This window comes from Pongo pygmaeus, chromosome 6, assembly GCF_028885625.2.
Source record: "Pongo pygmaeus isolate AG05252 chromosome 6, NHGRI_mPonPyg2-v2.0_pri, whole genome shotgun sequence".
Taxonomy (NCBI): domain Eukaryota; kingdom Metazoa; phylum Chordata; class Mammalia; order Primates; family Hominidae; genus Pongo; species Pongo pygmaeus.
The window spans coordinates 151,268,638-151,290,221 of NC_072379.2; the positions used below are offsets into that span (position 1 = coordinate 151,268,638).

The 21,584-nt window shown below is 36.2% G+C and overlaps 1 protein-coding gene across 21 annotated transcripts in view; it reads right to left on the reverse strand.

Annotated features, from left to right (window-relative positions):
• Window positions 1-21,584, reverse strand: part of KMT2C (lysine methyltransferase 2C) — a 303,468-nt gene that overhangs the window by 61,326 nt on the left and 220,558 nt on the right. For 20 of the 21 annotated variants that reach the window (XM_054495266.1, XM_063668010.1, XM_063668006.1 and 17 more), the window contains 4 exons: window positions 10,889-11,017; window positions 8,695-8,814; window positions 6,509-6,639; window positions 2,872-3,052 (listed from right to left, as the gene is read on the reverse strand). In XM_054495266.1, the coding sequence (XP_054351241.1) occupies window positions 2,872-3,052; window positions 6,509-6,639; window positions 8,695-8,814; window positions 10,889-11,017 (561 nt within the window). The remainder of the gene's footprint in view (window positions 1-2,871; window positions 3,053-6,508; window positions 6,640-8,694; window positions 8,815-10,888; window positions 11,018-21,584) is intronic. The other variant, XM_063668009.1, reaches the window with a different exon arrangement.

Here is a 21,584-nt window from a genome sequence, read left to right on the forward strand (position 1 = left end):
AAAGACAAACCTATCACTCTTTAGAAATTCCATATGGAGCACAAGCCAGGTACCATCTAGTAACTACTTGCAGCTTTGCTGTTCATACTGATTACTCACTCATTTATTTAAAAAAGTATTTCACTACCCACAGAACTGTGTCTATGGATCAAGTATCAGGCATTGCCCACTCAGCAATGACTGAAACAAAGTGCCTGCCCTCAGAGGGCTTACTTTCTCGGGGGGAGTTAGTAAATAAATGACATCACTGTAAGTGCTATTTAAAGAAAAAACAAGGAAAAAGGATTAAAAATAAGCTGCGGGGATGTTGTATTAGACAGAGTGGTCTATGAAGACCTTTAGGACATGACTGAGCATAAAACTAAATGAGGGAGTAAGTTATATGCACAAAGATGGAGATAACCCTCCAAACTAAGGCAAAGCAGACATAAAGCCCCTGGGGCAAGCCGGGTTTGCCAACAAGAGAGGCCAGAGTTTTAACAGTAAGAAAAACTGTGGTAGGGATAAAAAAGAGGCAGCTAGGGCAAGATTATGTGAGATTTTAGAGATCATGGGGAAGACTGGGTTTTATTCTGAAGTGTAATGAGAAGTTGCTGGGAGGCTGAAAGATAAGAGATGACTAATATTTTAAAGGGAACATACTAGCTGCTATATGTAGAGCAGATGAGGGGTGGGAATTAGAGAGGGGCTGGCAAGATTAGAAAAGGGCACTGGTGCAGTCTGAGAGGTGAGGTGATGACAGCACCAGGGTTCTAAGGAAAGTTGAGACAAGTGGTTGGCTTTGGGACGTATTTTGAAGGCAGAGACAAACGTGGATGAATGAAAGGGCAAGAAAAGTCAAGGAGGATTCTAAGGGTTTGGGGCTTAACCAAGAAGCTATTGGAACTCTTGTTTAGGCTAGCTTTAATAATTATATTAGTCATTCAGTAAAGAGAAACTGAAATTTTTAATCCATCTCAAGTTTATTTTTACTTAAAAGGGGGAGGAGGGCATAAATGTAATATTCCAGGTCAAATACTTCTGTCAAACAGTCTTGGTCCCATTATATAGTTTTCAAAATGTAATTCATATGTAACATATCACATTAAGTTTTGTGTGCCCAAATATCCACGAACTTTTTAGAGAAAATTATTTCAATAATGACAACACTGCAGTTGAAAGAAAAAAAATCTGGATAATTTTTTTAGGAGTCATATAGCAGTTTTTTGTTTTAAAGTAATGGAATTCTACTATACAATTATAACTAATTTTTTAAAGACTGTTTTACAAGTTTGCCCCTACCTAAAGGATTTTATATCTGAATAAATCATTAAAATTGATATAATAGGCTATAATGAATGACATGTTAAAAAAAAAGCCTTTAGTCATTAATTTTCCATTATAAAGTGAAAAGAGTGGTTCAATTGCAAAGAACAATTAATCTAGGTTTTGAAATGGGCATATTTTTCTAGTCCTCCAAGTTTTGGCCTTATTGTAAAACTGTTCTCTCTTCAGTATCTTTGTGGAAAAAAATAATCAAATAAAGAAAAAAAAAACTTGTATCAATATCTTTCCTATATGTTCTCTGTCCAATTTCAATCCTTTTCCTTTTAAAACTCAAGTGCAAAGAGCTCCTATTTAAGTCTTCAAGTGGCTAGTTATGAGAGTTATCCGATATACTTTATCGTAAAATATCCTTTGAAGGACCCACAGGTCTTTCATTATACATTATTTTTAACAACATACTGATGAGGACAAGAGCAGGTCAATACTTAAAACAACAGAATTAAAGTAGGAGTTAAAAAATATATAAGATTGAACAAACAAGAAGCATGACCTCACTACCAACAGTGAGGGAGACTGGACATTCACATGTGTCCAACACCGGGTAAAATTGCTTCTAATTATTTCAAAAAGTCAAAATCAAAAATAGCTGTCAGTATTTCAATTCAGGATAATGCCAAGTTAATGAAGCATTAACTACTTAATATCAAAAGTTATTTTTCAGTGGAAGATTGCTTTAAAATTATTTTTCAAAATGAGTTTATAAAATTAACTGAGTAACAAATGCAATTAATGGTAAAAAAGGAAGCTTACCAGAAGAACAATGATTTACAATCGACAGAACCATAGGGGAGAAGTGGGAGAAACACTGATCATGACACTTACCTACCCAATGAGTTAAACTCCTAGAGCCTTGCTGACATTGCTGTAACTCTGTAAATATACCAAGTTCTCATACCTTTCTCTGATTGTTAATAGTTCCTATAGGCACTGCATTTAGGATAATGGTTCTCAACCGGGGGTGGTTTTGCCCACCAAAAGATATTTGGCAATATCTGGAGATATTTTTGATCATCATGAGGCCAAAGATGCTGTTAAACATCCTTCTATACACCAGAAAGGCTCCCTCCCACAACAAAGAATTACTGGTGCAAACTGTCAGTAGTAAGAAACCATGACCTAGGGCAAAAGACTTCACTGTAGTAACACAGTATGCCAGCAAGTTCCCAAGTAGCCCCACATCCATTTTGGTTTCTCTGTTTTGAATTTAAGCTGTATGATTAACAAAAATCTATCTTAGATTTTTAGTCAAAAAGTCACTGTTGGCCAAATTATAACCCCTCACATTGCCCTCAGCAAAGTGTAAACCAAACGTTTTCCTTCACAACTCTTGATGTTGGTACTAGTTACACAGGTAAATTAATTTGCTACATCTTATACACCTGTCTACTTAAAATAGTTCCACTTACTGAATGTAAGTTATACTTCAATGCAGTTGATTTTTAAAATGCATATGAGGCCAAACAAAAACATTTCAAAAAGATTTAACTGAAAGGAAGATGTATGTTATATGATATAAAGAAAGTATCTGTGAATAATTCTACATACCGTGAGTTCCAGATTTTGTTGGAGCCGAGGATGAACTAAGTAGTGGATGTAAGGAAGGATCCAAGAAACCTGTGTTCATGTTTGTTTTATATGAAAGCTGAGCTGCATCTTCTGATAGATTATCTAAACTTATCTTGCTTTGTCTACTTGTATCTAAAAGATCTTTTCCAAAGAAAGCTTCCTAGATGAAGATAAGCACATACAAAAATGGTTAGTTAGAAAATTCTAAAAAGACAATAGATTATTCTGTCATGGTTTTTGACAAGGAAGCAGAAATAACAGAAAAGGTTTATATTTAACAATACAGAAACTGAATACAGAAGTATAAAAAAATAGAAATATCCTGTCAATTATTTTATATAGATTCTCCTTATTTTAAAAATAAGATGTTTTTGGTAGCTTTACTAGAGACAAAATTATGGAAATAAAACCACACAATTATACCAAAGATTTCTAGAAACTGCAGAATAGCTTCACGAATATTATTAATTTTTATAGATTACTTGCAGAGGAAAGCATAAGACTTTGATCTACAGCTTTAATATTTACTTCAGGTAGATTTGTAATCTATTGATTCATATAACCACACTTACACTATAAGACTACTTACACCATCAATCTGAAAGAGGGTTTTATGTCAGTTTAGCCATACTATGTGTGCAATATTTACAGCTACTAAAGGCTTGTGGTTTTCTATTTATTTACGCATATTAACATTTTTCCATTTCAATATACTTTCAAGCTGGGTTCCTTGCAACTCCAAGATCTCTCCAAAATTTCTCAAAAATCAATACCAAAGACAAAAGGGAAGCACAGTTCCACCCCTTTACCCTGCTTCAACCCAGGAACTCTGCTTTAGTCTATATCCTATGATGTGGTCTATCTGGAAAAAAGATCCTCCATACAGGACAATTTTGCAATACAACATTTAACACATTCTTGCCAAACATGCACAAAGAAGTTCACTGTAGCATATTTTGTAATGTCAAAAAGTAAAAATGGCCTTAATGTCTATCAACAGGCATAGAACTATCCAAATTATAGACACTTATATTACAAAATACAACAATTTTTAAAAAGTACATAGTTCTATGTTATCAAAGAAAAAGCCCTAAAATACATTACTAAAAGAAAATAAGTTGAATTACACACACAGTAAATTATAAAATACAGGTTGGGTGTGGTAGCTCACGCCTGTAATCCCAGCATTTTGGGAGGCCGAGGTGGGTGGATCACTTAGGCCCAGGAGTTAGAGACCAGCCTGGGCAACACGGCAAAACTCTGACTACACAAAACACAAAAATTAGCCAGGCATGCGCCAACATGCCTGTAATCCCAAGCTACCTGGAAGGCTGAGGCACGAGAATCACTTGAACCCAGAAGGTAGAGGTTGCAGTGAGCTGAGATCATATCACTGCATTCCAGCCTGAGTGACAGAGTGAGACTCTGTCTCAAAAAAAAATTAGAAAATTCAAATCAACACTATTATAAGTTTGCAAAAATAAATTATAAAAAAGTTTCTGAAGGACAAATGCCAAATTATTAACAATACTACCTTTTGAGAAAAGAGATTGGGAGTGTGTGAAGTCTGGTGGAGGTAATGATATATCTGATTTGAAATGTTCACATTTTAAATGAAAAAGTTGTCTCACTATGAAAAATCTAAAAATTCACAAAACTAGAGTACCAGGTAGAAGAGGATTCATTTCTTATAATAAGCAATGCTTTTATCATTAGAAAAAATGATGAACAGCAGAAAGCATTTTAGAAGTTTAGAGGTCATTTATTTAATGCCTTCAGTATAAATCTGAGAAATCTTAGATCATCATCAGCAAGAATTCTGTCTAATGACTCATGACTTTACTGGTGTTTATCAAAAACTGTGTCACCCTTATTAATGTAGTTGGTTTTACATTCCCTGTAGATAACATAAAGAGGTGGCTCCATCCACATCGTCTCTAAAAGTCCAAGAAAACAGTACCATTAAAAAGGCCTCCCTCATATCACACATACAGACACACATACACACACACACACGCTGAAAGTTACTGATGTGCAACAGGGGAACAAGACAGCCCAGGAGACTAAGATCACAGCAGTAATTGGGAAATTAGACCTAATAATTTTAAAGACTCTTTTGCCAAAGTATTAAATGGCTAGTTTTCATACTTGCATAAACACCTAAAGAAAGCTTCTTAAATTTATATTACACTTTACAGAAGGATCAATAGGAGGAAAGGCAGGTTGCCATCACAATATTCCTAGAAAGGACTATTAAGAAGGGAGGTAAAGGGAATCCCAGCAGAAAACAACAACAAAGATGCAAAAAACAAACAAACAAAAAAAAAAGGTAAGCCAAACTATAAATGGATTTTTTTCCTGACCAATTAAACGATTGTTTAAAAAAAACAAAGGTGCAAACCTAGGATATAAGAGATTGAGGGGAAAAACATCTATGAAGGCTATACAAAAGGTAAGGCACAGGTTAGGCACTTTACATACATACTCTTACTGAACTTCTGAGCATTTCTGAGAGGCACCACTATGTCACAAATGAGGAAACCGAGACACAAGAGATGTTAAACAGAACAAAATCACACAGCTAACTGGTAGTGGAATGGTATTTAAATCCTCTGACTTTATAGGCTGAACTAACATGAACACTGCCATTAAGATGTTAGTAGCTACAAAAAAGAAAATTGAGGAATTTGTATGCTAGTTGAAAGGCAATGTATTTTAAAACCAATTAAACTAGCAATACCTAACTGGAAAATTTGATGTAAACAATAAATACAACTCAGGCAATGAAGGGTTATCTATGTAAGCCATAGTGTCTTAGGAGGAACAGATCAGATGAATAGTTGTCTACAACGAGATTAGGATGGACTCTCAATGACAGTCTGTTCCAGTTCCATTTTAACACATGAAGAAACAGAGGCCAGGGAGGATGAATAACATGCTTAGGAATTTACAATTAGTTAGATGCAGAGCCAGATGTTTAATCTCAGTACAATTTCTAATATTGAGCTGTTTCCGTATCACATGGCCTTAAACTCTGACTTAATGTTTACAAGATGAACTAGAAAAAAAATTTTTTTGTAGTCTACATCAATCAAACATAATTTCTTCATACTGAAAGGTATTTTTCTGATGTGTATTTTGGAAAACAAAAAGAATACTGCTTAAATCTTTGGTTCTCCAGGCCTCTAAAAGTGGTAACAATTATTAAAGCTATAACTTTGGCTGAAAAGCCTATCTTTAATCAATGAATATAATTAATGTAACTTGTATTGGCAAAGGAAATTTCAACAGAACTTGGGTGTGGGGTATACATAGCTATCAACGGCTTGGAAGACTGAGTTTTTCCTATCCCAAAGTGTCCTTGTTACATCTTATAGAATGCTTCGAAGTGAACAACTGGGATTAAAAAAGCAATTTGTGACAAGTATCAAAGCACACAAAAAAGTAAATTTAATTTTTATGGACTCCTGAAAGGTAAAAATGGCATTTATGATGACTAAATGGAAACAAAACAAGTAAAACATCAACAAAAACAACAAACCTATGTTTTAAAACTCAATACATTTTATTTCCTCAATTAACAAACCATGTAAAATAATGTAAAGCAAAATATTACTTGTAAATAGGCAGGGAAAGTTTCTTCAAGCTTATTTTTCCTTTTTCGGTATCTCTTCTTTATTTTTTCAGTGCTTTCAGTAACAGAAACAGATTCATCAACTAAAGTATCTGGTAACTGCTCACTCCAGCCTGAAACAACAGTCACATTTATAAATATGTGACATTTAAAATTTCTAGACAAACCCACTGAAGGTAATTTTATACCTTACCAACATACACACAGTTTCATATAAACAAACAAGCTTTTTGAACAAAAAATCTCAAATCAAGTTTGTTACTTTTAAGTGCCATAAAATTTTCATTTCATGTCTATTTAGTATTAGCATGTTTCCTATTTTCTTAATAATAGATTTCTTTACAAAGCAAAAACATATTTATTTAAACATATTTTGTTAAAGACTAAAATAATAATAATAATAATTAATACCCAAAGCTCATGAGTATGAGGAAATGGCAACTCATAAACTATTAAGGGAAATTCTGTGAGTATAACTTTTTTGTAGGGTGTATTCAGAATACTCAACAAAAACCTTAAAGAAAAAGTATGTCCTTTAATACAGCAATTCCAAGTTCAGAAATTTATTATAAATTAATTATTTGTAGGATACACACATTGTGAAAACATGACTATGAATATGCTAATAAATATGCAATGAACACTCATTCTTGAAATCAGAAACGGAAATAAATTTGGGGACTATGAAACTAGCAAAGAAACAAGAACACAGCTTAAATGTGACAAATAAACAAGAAAATGATATTCTCAGATGCTTCATAATGGCAGGGCAAATGGCACATCCCTTCTGAAAATCAATATGGGCACTCTACTACCAGACTACGTAAGTGAATTGACTCTTCTGAAAACTAGAAATAGACAAACATTTTTTACAACAATCTTTTTAAAGGCACCAGTAACCTAGCCAGAACATAAGGAATCCATGAAAAACAAAAATTAAGATAAATAAGGAACCACAGAAGTAAGCAAAAAAGTAAAAGCTCTCCGAAATCTGCTGAAATCCAACGACCTCAAACTCCAATTTTCAGAGCATTGTGAGGAATAGGGAATAGAAGTCAAAGCTTAAGGCCTCTCTCCAAGGCAGACAGGCCAGAGGTGACTTGCATAAAGGTGAGTCCCTCAGGGACTCCATGCTCAGGGTCAGTTTAATAAGAAATACACCTTCACACAAACCATCACTTGCCACCTCCTGCTCACCACCAATAGCAAAAAAAAAAAAAAAAAAAAACAACTCCTGGCTGGATGCAGTGGTTCACGCCTGTAATCCCAGCCACTTGGGACGCTGACGCATGAGAATTGCTTGGACTTGGGAGGCGGAGGTTGCAGTGAGCTGAGACGGCACCACAGCACTCCAGCCTGGGCAACAGAGGGAGACTGTCTCAAAAACAAAATTTTTTTTAGATATCAGCTGGGCTCACATTTGTAATCCCAGCACTTTGGGAGGCTGAGGCAGGAGGATCACTTGAGCACAGGAGTTCTAGGCCAGCCTGGGCAACAAAGTGAGACCCTGTCTTTGCAAAAAGCCAAAAAATTAGCTAGGCATGGTGGTGTGTGCCTGTGGTCTCCAGCTACATCAGAGGCTGAGGACAGGAGAATTGCCTGAGCTCAGGAGTGCAAGGCTGCAGTGACCCATGATTGTGCCACTGCATGCCAACCTGGGTGACATAGTGAGACCCTAAGATAGAGAGAGAGAGAGATACATAGATACATAGATAGACAGATAAAAATTGAGGTGCACTGTCACTTGAGAATTTCAAATTATATGATAAGTAGCTAAAGCAGTCAAAGAAAGGCTTTGGAGATGACCAGAAAGTACCTTATGTAACTAAGTTATTCAGTCCCTAAACCATTTATATTTAAATATAGAACATATATTTAATAATTTGATACAGGAAAAAAGAGCTTGTCAAAAAACCTCAAAAGAATAAAGTCTATTGGATTTAAACCATTTCCTTATAAAACCTGATTGCTGAATTACAGATATGAACTCTATACGCACTCAAATCCTTTCATCAATAAAAAGCAATAAGACTCTTATTGAGTAACAATAAGAGGCAATAAGGGTCTTATTAACTGTAACATTATTTAGGATAGTTCTTTCCAATAGAAATATCAAGACCAAGGGGTTACATTAAAAAAAAAAATTTTTTTTTAACTCAGTACTATACCATCATCTCTGCAAGGTAACTGCTCAGAAATAGAGCCTGAGGAATCTTTTCTGATCACAGATCTTTTGGTTTTCCCTTGCCCAGTTCGACTTCTTTGCCGCACCATAAATCCACCAATACCTATCCAAGAAAGAAATTGGGTAAACTGATAAATAATTTCTCCCTACGTTTCCACAGTACACAGGATAAAACTGCTTTATCTTGAATAGTAAGTCATTTTCCAAAATTAAATCTGTGCTAATCTAAATCAATAACCTGATTTTTAGGTAAAATAGAAGTTAAAAACAACCAAAAAAAAAAAAAAAGGCAAAGCCACTGTTATCACTTATCAAACAGAATACAAAAAGACCTGTGTGCCCTTTCTCTTCTAAACAGTATCAGTGTAAATATCAAACACTAAATTACACTGGCTTATCTATTTGACAAATATTAGTGCCTCATACATCAAATAACAGTCATGCGCTGCATAATGATGTTGGTCAACAAACGGCTGCATGTTAAGGCAGTGGTCCCATAAGATTATGATGGAGCTGAAAAATTCCCACCACATACAGACATCACCGTAGTTCTAACACCGTAGCACAATTACTTTATTTTTTTAAGTGAATTTAGCGTACCATACAGCCTAAGTGTGTAGTAAGCTATACCATCTAGGTCTGTGGAAGTGCACTCTATGATGTTCACACAAGGATGAAAATGCCTAATGATGTATTTCCCTGAACTTAAGTGATGGATGACTGTGTCTGTATGTTAACCGGCTAATTGGTACATTAGCTGGAGGACAGAAGACACAAACTACCTAGATGACACAAATATTCTGACTGATATGATTGCAGGGGGACGGTGTCTGTCACTCCAAGGTATGAGGGCATTTATACATGGGACACATAGAGCCCTGTGGTTAAGAGCATGGAATCTGGAGTCAGACTATCTAATTCTGCTTACTCACTAAATACTTCTCAATGCCTCAGTTCTTTCACTGGTTAAAAATGGGGGTAAGGCAAAGCAGCTTCTCATACATATGTTAAAAGGACAAATAACATAAGTGAAGTGCTTAGAATAGAGGTCTGGTACACAGTCAACACTATAAGCTTTTGTGAAATGATATCCCTGTCTAGCAATATACTCCGTGACCTAATGGGTCCCTCAATTAGAAGGTTGACTTCCATGGGAGGCAGAGGAAAAGAAAAAAAACAGTAAATACAAGTTCCTGGAAGAAATCTGCAATGTCTAAAAAAGTACACTTATAAGCCTCATGATTAGGAAGAAATGAAATCATTTTCATAAAATGATTTAGAAGCAATTAATCTTAGGTCCTTATTATAGATACGACCTATTTAAAAGACAGGTTATCTTTTAAGGTCTCATAGAATACGAATGAAGTAAGAAAGTTCTTCCTTACATATCAAAAGGGATTTAGATCACTCTTACCAATAAAATATAAGCAATAAGAAGCATAAAGATTGTACGAATCCAATTTAAAACCTCATTGGTAAACTGACATTAATAAACTGCCTAAGGAAAGCCTACTCAACACGTGTGAAAAGCGGAAAAAAATTTTTTTAAATATATACATAAAAGCCTACAACTTCTGTATTGTGACAATTTTAATAATTTTTTCCAATAAGGCAAATAAAACTGACAAGCAAGACCACTTTTCTCTCCACTCCTGAGGCAGATAAGAAATGAGTGTTTAATCAGTCATGGTTTTTAACTGGACTATAAATTCTAGGAGCCATAATATAACTCTGTCTTGTTCTCCTTCACACTGTATACTTACTGGCACTCCTGCATAAACACTGAAATAAGTTTTTTCAAAAAAAGATATTAGAAAGTGAATACTGAAAATTAAAAGTGTTACAGAAGTACACATCCAGAGGAACTGTATAAATGGCCTTCAAAGTCCAAGTATGAACAAAAGCCAATCTAGTAAAGCATTTAATAGAATGGTTAACATTTGGGATAAGGCATTCAATGATGATTCATTGGGAAGTATTCACATATTCAAAATAAAGAACTCTAGAGCTAAAAAGTCGTATTCAAATAGTTTAGTTCTTTAATTTATGTGCACATATTTTTGTTTAGACAGTTCTTAATCCTGAATATTTAATTTTAATTGAAGTCTTCAGTATTGTATTTTTCTTAAATTAACCAAGTGTTGATAATATTGAAACGTCTACCTCAGGCACTATACCTGGTCTGTATGGTTTCCTTTTTCTCTTTTTCACACCATCTGTTCCTTCCACTCCCTTAGTTTCATCATCCACAGCTTCCCGCTCAGGACTAGATTCTGATTTTCCATCACAATCCATAAGTTCTCCTTCTGGAAAAAAGTAAATGTATACACAAAACTGGAAAAACCTATCAAATATATAATCCCTACATAATGGGGAATAAAAAGTAGGGTTGTTGCTGAGCCATTTTAATTGTACATCCCTGTTGGTAGGGAAAGTATGAAAGGAGATAGAAGCAGCCCCAAATGGTTGTAGAAATTGTGCTGCTTAGTGCAGTGTTCCCATGAAATAAAACGTAATCAGAGAAGGGGAACATAGAACTCAGAGTTCTGTTAAGTGCAATCCATTTGCACTTAACAAATTCACTTGCTTTTAATTATGTCTTCAGGTCCAGGTCTCTAGACCAGAACTCTCTTCTGAGCTTCAACCACAGCTATAATTGATATTACCTAGTTACTGAAAACTGTATATCCAAAATGAACTACTAATTTAAAATAAACTTTCTCCTTTTTCCCATGTTACCTATCATCATTAAAAGGCATGGAAATGTAACCTGGAGAAGACAGAGGCCTGGAAGACCACCTTAATCATTCCTAATCTCTTTCCTCCTACAACCAAGACTCCTTAATACCTCTGAAATGCATTTTATCACTCTCTACTACCATCTAGTCCAACCTCAGATGACTCACTATTAATACAACATGCTCCTATCTAGTTCCCCACCTCAAAGCTTACCTCTCTCCAATCAGTTCTTTAAATTACTGCATAAATGATCCTTCTATAAATATGTATCAATTTTCTGCTTAAAATCCTTTCATGTCTTCCCAATGCCCTCAAAATAAACTTCAAATTGCAAGGCCCATTACAACAGTCTCTTGTAAACTTTCCAGCTTCATCTCACTCCCAACAGTGAACTATACTCAGTTCTTTGAATGTATCAAGCTCTTTCTTCCACTATCTTCCCCAATTTCTGCCTTCTACCTAACTTGTCTTTCAGGATTTATTCTAAACTTCACTGTATTAAAGAATTCCTGATATTTAGATAAGATTATGTCAAACAGTTGTATGCTCCTATGTATGAATGTCATGCTTCATTTTTATTGGTTCTTTAAAATCTGTGTCCCTGCTAGACTATATTCTCCATAAGAACAGGTACACAGATTTTCTTAGTAACAGATGTATTGTTAGTAGGATATCTAATACATGTTCAATAAATACTTCACTGAATGAGGTAAATGGAATGCTTAGAGAATGCTATTTTAGAGAATGCTATTTTAACACTATGGTAATCAAACTTTTCCAAGTTATATATGCTTTACATTGTATTACAGGAAAAACACATGTTTGTCAAATACATTTTAAAATCAAGTTGTTAACTCCTTCAATATTCTCAGTAATAGAGATAACATATTTCTGTAATGCCATGAACAGGGTATTTGTCTTTTGTTTTTTTATTATATTGGTCTATATTTGAGGCCAATTCCATAACAATCTGATAATGGCTATGGACTTATGACTAAACCATGAAAAGAAAAGTTTATAGGCCAGGCACGGTGGCTCATGCCCATAATCCCAGCACTTTGGGAGGCCAAAGCAGGTGGATCACTTGAGGTCAGGAGTTCCGTACCAGCCTGACCAACATGGTAAGTCTCTACTAAAAATACAAAATTATCTGGGCATGGTGGTACACACCTATAATCCCAGCTATTCAGGAGGCTGAGGCAGGAGAATTGCTTGAACCTGGGAGGCGGAGGTTTCAGTGAGCCGAGATCGTGCCATTGCACTCCAGCCTGAGCAACAAGAGTGAAATTCCAACTCTCAAAAAAAAAAAAAAAAAAAGGCCGGGTGCGGAGGCTCACGCCTGTAATCCCAGCACTTTGGGAGGCCAAGGCGGGCGGATCACGAGGTCAGGAGATCGAGACCATCCTGGCTAACACGGTGAAACCCCGTCTCTACTAAAAATACAAAAAATTAGCCAGGCGAGGTGGCTGGTGCCTGTAGTCCCAGCTACGCAGGAGGCTGAGGCAGGAGCATGGTGTGAACCCGGGAGGCAGAGCTTGCAGTGAGCTGAGTTGGCGCCACTGCACTCCAGCCTGGGCGACAGCGAGACTCCGTCTCAAATAAAAAAAAAGAAAAGAAAAGAAAAAAGAAAATTACTGAAAAAAAACAAGCAGCAAAGATGACAATACCAATTGTTTACCTTCAAATAAACCCACCTAAAAGTTAATGACAGGGAATTTTGGGTTAAGGTGGCAGACTAAATTCATACATTAAAATTGCATTCTCCTGAAACCCTACTAAAAACACACTGAAATAATCTATTTTTAAAAGATAAAATCAAGCTGTGGCATGGTGGCATGCCTGTAATCCCAGCTATTTGGGAGGCTGAGGTGGGAGAAGAGAATTGCTTGAGCCCAGAAGGTTGAGGCTACAGTGAGTTATGATCACGCTACTGCATTCCAGCCTGGACAACAGAAAAAGACCCAATCTCCTTTAAAAAAAAAAAAAAAAAAAAAAAAAAAAAGACAATAGGAAAGGAGAAAAACAACTTAACAAAGGCAAATTCTCAGTTGAGAGCAGAAAGAACTGAAAAAAAGAATCCAGTTTATAACAATCCTCAGAAGGCTGAGAAACTAGGAAAACTGGCCATCTTTGGAAATAAGTGGGAGAAAACCGAAGCAACAAGAGATTTAATTATCTGCAGAAGTCATACTCCCTACACCTGCTTCCTAGGTTTACACACTGAGAAGCTGCTACTCTCATTTGTGGAATGCAGGATTCTTGGGTGACCTTAAATGGAACAATGGGATGAAGATTGAAAATAGGACCAAAAAAATATTGGCATACTAAATGTGGACAACCCCATCCTGCTCCCGCTGCTAGACCCCACGTTTCCCCACTGAATTCTCAGAAAGCTAGCAGCCAGATCTCTAGCCTCCAAGTATGAGGTTTGAAAAGACTGTTGTGGGGAACCTGATCAGTTCAAGAAGAACATCTAAAGATACTGAAACCAGAGGGTTCACCAAATGGTCAGCACAAATCACCCCACTAAACTTACAAATCGACAAGCACCACCACATACTGAAAGCTTTCTAATCAACTACTTAATTCCTTTTTTTAAAAATAAAAATACTATCTATCCAGTCTCCATCTTTAGTTCTTCACTTTTAATCATGCATGTACCATAAAGATTATCTGACGATGGTCTATAACAAGCTTGTCCAACCTGCAGCCAAGATGCTTTAAATGCAGCCCAACACAAATTCATAAACTTTCATAAAACAGTATGAGACTTTTTATGTTTTTTTTTGTTTTGTTTTGTTTTTTAAAAAAAGCTCATCAGCTATCATTCGTGTATTTTACGTGTGGCCCAAGACAATGCTTCTTCCAATGTGGGCCATGGAAGCCAGAAGATCTGCAACACCCCTGATCTGTAACATAAAAGACAGAGACCTGAGAACATAAAAGACGATTTGGAATTAAACTAAGTAGGAAGAAAAAAAATCTTAAAAAAGATTAAAATCCTCTGAGGGATAATATAAGATACCCACGAGGCAAGAATAGGATGCTACAAAAGAAACATTCAAAGGGAGGAAAGAAAGCTCTTGAAATAACTGAAATAAAAACAAAATTCAGTATAGGAAGATAAAATAAGGACATGAATTGGAAAGAAGCAGAGAAAAACTGAATACGTTTCACATCTGAAAAGCAGAATTCCAGAAAAAGAGAGGGAATTGTTATCAATAATATTGTTCAAGAACATTTCCTACCACTGAAGGATATAAGACAGCAGACTGAAAGAGACCACTCAGTGCCTAACAAAACAGATTTTAAAAATCAAAAATAGACCAAAACAGACATTATCCTCATGAAATTTTAGAACACTGAGGACAAAGAATTTCCTAAAATCTTAAGAGCTTCCAAGAAAACACAGGTCACAAAGAAAGAACCGAGTTCTTCATATACTAGAAACTAAAAGATAGTGGATCAATTGACTAAAAATGATAAATGAAAATGTATTTCCAACCTGGAAAAGATGAGTCAGGTAGGAAGGTAAAATAAAGACATTTTCAGAAGTATATAATGCTCAAAACTTACCTTCCACACATTCTCTGTCAGGGAGCTATGGAAGATACGTTCCACCCAAATTGAGGGAAGAAATAAAGAGAAATTCATGAAATTGCAGAAAACACATGTAACACAGGAGAGAACAGATGATCTCCAGGATGATGAAGAGGAAATCCCCAAATTAATCATATGTAATGGTTTGTGGCCAAGGATAGCACTGGATCTAGTACAAAGACCACCTTTCACCTGAAACAATGCACACAAGGACAGTAAAAACCAAGAGAGCACTTTTATTGATGAGGTTCATAGTGACACCACTAAGCATACATGTTGAGACAAATGGCATAAAGTAGCACATACAGTGCCCTAACACAAGTTGTATCACTGAAGGCTAAAGTCTCTTCTAACCAACATCTTCACAAGGGCCTTCTGATTTCCCACAGGCCGAAATAAAGAAAAAGACCGTATCGGCCAGGCACGGTGGCTCATGCCTGTAATCCCAGCACCCTGGGAGGCTGAGGCAGGCGGATCACGAGGTCAGGAGATAGAGACCATCCTGGCTTACACGGTGGAAAACCCGTCTCTACTAAAAATACAAAAATTTAGCCGGGCGTGGTGGCGGGTGCCTGTAGTCCCAGCTACTCCAGAGGCTGAGGCAAGAGAATGGAGTGAACCTGGGAGACAGAGCTTGCAGTGAGCCGAGACTGCGCCACTGCACTCCAGCCTGGGCGACAAAGCAAGACTCCATCGAAAGAAACGAAGAAAAGAGAAGAGAAGAGACGAGACGAGGACAGAAAGACAGACAGACAGAAAGAAAAGAAAAGAAAAAAGAAAAAGACCATATCACCCAAATATGAGAAATTCTCCCATATATACATACGTGTATCTAGACGACTAATCTCTGGAAAGTTATAAGAAAACACTGGTTCTTTCCAAGGAAGGGATGGCCAAAAGGTAGGCTAACTTAACATTGCTCATTCTTTTTAAGACCTTTGTATTTCTTGTATCATGCACAGGTATTGCCTATTCAAAAACAAACCTACAACAGGGAAAGACTGAAAGCTTTTCTTCAATATCTGCTACAAGGCAAGGATGCCTACTCTTAACACTTATATTCAACATAGTCCTAGCCAGAGCAATCACATAAGAAAAGGAAATAAAAGGCATCAGCAGAAAAAAGGGGGTAAAATTATCCCTGTGTGCAGATGACATGATCCTGTATGCAGAAACCCCTAAAAATTCCACAGTTACTAGAATAAATGAATTCAGTTAAGTAGCAGGATACAAAATCAATATACAAAAATCAGATGCATTTCTTCATACAAATAATGATCTGAAAAAAAAATCAAGAAAACATTTCCACTTAAAATAACATCAAAAAGAATAAAACACTGAGGAACAAATTTAATGAAGGAAGTGAAAGCTTTATATACTAAACACTATAAACTATTGACAAAATAAACTGAAGACACACAGCCGGGCATGGTGGCTCATGCCTGTAATCCCAGCACTTTGGGAGGCCAAGGTGGGTAGATCACCTGAAGTCAGGAGTTCAAGACCAGCCTGGACAACATGGCGAAACCCTGTCTCTACTAAAAATACAAAAATTGGCCAGGCAGGTGTGGTGGCAGGCACCTGTAATCCCAGCTACCTGGGGGGCTGAGGCAGCAGAATTGCTTGAACCCAGGAGGAGGCGGAGGTTGCAGTGAGCTGAGATCACACCACTGCACTTCTGCCTGGGCAACAGAGCGTGACTCTGTCTCAAAAAACAGAAAAAAACTAAAGACGCAAATAAATATAACGATATCCCCATGTTTGTGGATTGGAAGAATATTGTTAAAATGTCCATACTATCCAAAGTGATCTACAGATTCAATGCAATCCCTATCAAATTTCCAAAGGCATTTTTCACAAAAATAGAAAACACAATTCTAAAATTTGTATTAAATCATAAAAGACCCTGAATAGCCAAAAGAATCTCGAGAAAGAAAAACAAAGTAGAAGGTATCACACTACCTGATTTCAAGTTATATTACAAAGTGATAGTTATCAAAACAGTACGGTACTGGCATAAAAACAGACACATGGATCAATGGAACTGAATACAGAGCCCAAAAATAAACCTAAGCATATATTACAAGCTAATTTTTGACAAGTCCAATAAGATACAATAGGGAAAAGATGGTGTCTTCAATAAGTAGTGGTAAGAAAACTAGGTGTCTTCAATAAGTAGTGGTAAGAAAACTAGATATCTATATGCAAAAGAATGAAACTGGACCTGATGCCTGTCTTACACATCATACATAAAAAGCAACTCAAAATAGATTAAATATCTAACACCTGAAACCATAAAACTCCTAGAAGGAAATATAGGAGAAAAACTCCTTGATATCCTCCTTGACAATGATTTTTCGGATATCACACCAAAAGCTCAGGTAGCAAAAGCAAAAATAAGCAAGTGGGACTACATCAAGCAAATAAGCTTCTGCATAGCAATAAAAAACAAAAAACAAAAAAACAAAAAAAAAAAACGGGGTAAAAAGGTAGTACAGGGATTAGGGGAAAATATTGGCAAACCACACATCTGATAAGGGGTTAAAATCCAAAACATATAAGGAACTCACACAACTCAGTAGCAAAAGAACCCCAAATAACTGGATTTTAAAATAGGCAAGGACCTGAACAGCCATTTTTCCAAAGTCACACAGATGGTCAAACAGTATATGAAAAGATGCTCAACATCATAATCATGAGGAAAATGAAAATTAAAACCACAACAGATATCATCTCATGTCTCTTAGAATGACTATTATCAAAAAGGCAAAGACATAAGTGTTGGTGAGGATGTGTAGAAAAAGAAACCTTTGTACATGGTTGATAGGAATGTAAATTAGTACAGCCATTATTGAAAACAGTATAGAGTTTCCTTAAAAAAAATACAACTACCATAAGACCCAACAATGCCTCTGTTGGGCATATATTCAAAGGTAATAAAATCAGCATCTGAGAGAGACATCTGCACTCCCACGTTCATGGCGGCATTACTCACAATAGCCAAGATATGGAAACAAACTAAGTGTCCTAATGGACAATTTACTTACCCATTCAAGGACAGATGAATGGATAAAGAAATTGTGACATGTGTATATACATATATTAAGTCCTCCCTTAATGTCATCAATAGGTTTTTGGGAACTGAGACGTTAAGCTAAATGAACATACGGCAGGTCCTCAAGTAACACTGTTTCCTTCCATCTAATTTTGGCATAATGCAAAATGAAAAAAAAAAATCAGTTTTGTCATACTTTTTTCCCCCTCGTAACCACAGTTTCTAAGAACTTACTGATGACAATGAGGACTTTATACAATGGAATAGTTAGCTTTAAGAAAGGAGATACTGCCATTTGTGACAACATGGATGAACCGGGAGGAAAGTATGCTAAATAAAGTAAGCCAGACACAGAAAAATACTGTATGATCTCACTTAATAAGCAGAATGGGAGGCAGGGGGGTGAGAAGCTGAATGTATAGAGAATAGAATGGTGGTTATCAAGGTTCTGGAGGTAGGGGGTGGGTGGGATGGGCAGAAGTAGGTCGGAGGGTACAAATCTGCAGTTAGGTAAGATGAATAATTCTAGAGATCAAATTAATACACAGCATGAGAACCATAATTAATAATATTGTGTACTGAAAATTTGCTGAGATTTTAGGCGTACACACACAGAGAGTAACTATGGAAGGTGAAGGATACAGACATTTGTTTGACCATAGTAATCATTTCACTATGTATACAAAGCATGTTGTATACCTCAGATATGTATAATAAAAATAAAATTAAAAAAACTGTATCCTACCTGCCAAAAACAGTTTCAAATGCATTATGTCTTTGGATTTAGCAAGGAATTCACCTTTGCAGGCCCACTTACATACAACATTATAAATATATCAGGTGATTCATTGTACTATTCACAGTAAAAGACTGAAAGAAAGCCGGGCGCAGTGGCTCATGCCTGTAATCCCAGCACTTTGGGAGGCCGAGGCAGGCAGATCACAAGGTCAGGAGATCGAGACCATCCTGGCTAACACGGTGAAACCCCGTCTCTACTAAAAATACAAAAAAGTTAGGTGGGCGTGGTGGCGGGCACCTGTAGCCCCAGCTACTCGGGAGGCTGAGGCAGGAGAATGGCGTGAACCCAGGAGGCGGAGCTTGCAGTGAGCAAAGATCGTGCCACTGCACTCCAGCCTGGGCTACAGAGCAAGACTCTGTCTCAAAAAAAAAAAGATTGAAAGAAACCCAAAGGTCTATCAACAGGGGAAAGAACAGGTAAATTAAATTGCTTCTATTTCCATACAAAGGAATATTTGCAGCCATAAAAAAATGAAGGACAGTAAAAAGTAGTACGACAAAAGGAATTTTATATATATATATATATATACATACACATACACACACACACACATATTTCCTTGTACATGCATAAAACACATCTGGAAGGTTACACAAGAAACCTCTGAGGTTTCTGGAGATGTAAACTGGGGGCATAAAGGCAGGGGAAAGGGAGAGACTTCACTGTTTACCTTTTTATTATTTTCCAATTTTAAATCATTTGAATGTATAACTTGTCTAAAATCAAATTTTAAAAGTTGAGGGAATTAACATTACAGAAAGTAACAAACCTCAAGGAAGCAGCCACCTTCACCAGCTGGATAGTCTACCTCACTCTTCCCACTCTCCAGTAGTTACTGAATGCCAGTCCCCTCCCTTCATTCAGTCTGCCCCACCTGCTGGCCTTCTAGAGCCTCAGTGCAGTCCTATTCCCACACCTCCAAACACATCCATACACTGTGATGGTCGATCTGGGACCACCAGTTGAGAAGAAATGTGTTGTGTTTCCACTCTTGAGACAAACAGAGTGTTATTTTATTGAGGTTTGGGATTTTTTTCTTGCATTAACAGGGTTTCTAGATCCCAGTAGGTGAATGAGAAAGAAGTATGCTTTTATTGCATAAGGAATTTGTTTCTGATACACCAAAGTGATGATGTATGACTTTTCTTAAAGAAGTGGTTATTAGAAGAGTTAAAAATCAATAGAAACAAAAAGTCATAGGTATTGTACCAATACTCCAGGAACATCACAGTTTGGATTCTGTAGATGTGCGTAATATAATGTGTAACATTACATTCTGACAACCTCAAGTTGAAAACTGCACAGCTGAAGATCACTTACAGTCAATACTACTTTTCAAACTTTAATTTTAAATTCATCAAGTCTCTCCCTAATATATTGTACTTTTTAATAAAGGAAACTGTCAGATATGCTATAATACAGAGGAAAACGTCTATATACTCTTTCATTATAATTTTTCCACAACTTCCAAAATGAAGAAAAAGACATGGAAACATTAAGTTCAGAGAATAATTGTGGCAGACAATTCCCTCATCCTAAAAGTTCAATTACCCCAACACAGACATAATTTCTTACTCACTCAAAAGGAACTGAATTCACATATAAAGACAAGCGTGGGATTCTGTTGAGTTCTGTTGGACACAGAACACAATTGCTGAAGCACTGGTTGAGCACTTGTATTCTAATAGCTCACGGTTACTGAGCACCCCATGTGTGGGAAGAGCCAGTGCTGGGTGCCTGACATGCATCCTTGCACCTCATCAGCACAACTATCCTATGGGCTCATCCTGGTTCACCTATTTTATAAATGAGAACACTAGCATCAGAGAAGTATAAAATATTTGCCTAAAAACATCCAGAGTAGGTTTCATCATTGCCCACTACTTTATAATGCTTTCCCAAGGGTACTGAGACATTATCAAAACACGTTAGTGAAACAGTCTAAAACATCACAAATTTTAGGTTTAATGCAAAATACCCAGAAAAGGGCAGCGTTATTAGAAATCTCAGCATAATGTAATAAGAACTTATCATGATGATTGTATTCTTTTCCTATTTTTTCTCCTGTACAGGCATATGAAATACCACAAAACTTATTTTAGGGGTGTGTGTGTACATGTAGTTTCAGGATAATATAGTAATCTAAAACATTTTTAATATGGCAAAGTGTGGCAATACTAAATTTTTAAAAGGGATTTTTAGTTAGCAAACAGAAAGCAAAAATGTTGTCCAAGTAACATGCACTTATTTTATCCCTAGGAATGTACCTTTCCTTCTGCAAAGGATGTGAGATCCTGGCATGTAAAAGAACATGAGGGACTAGTCATGAAAATACTGTATATTCAATTCCTTACATTCTAAAATTGTCTTAGCATTTAACATCCAACACACTAAACAATCTTTTTTCATATTCAATAAAAATAAGGACAAATTCAGTAAATTCAGATGGGCTATTTTATCACGTAAATTTTTAAAAAGCAAGGGTAATTTTTCAACTGATTTTCTTTTACCCTGATACGAGTCAATGAGAAAATATGAAATTGAAACATATCACCATTTCTCAGTGTTTACAAGTGGTAGTCACAAGGAAAACCTTCCAAGGTCTTTTGTGTTGTTTTTAAAAGGTATTATAATCTCATAATTTGGGAAACAATGTGTACTATTATCAAGAAACCTTTCA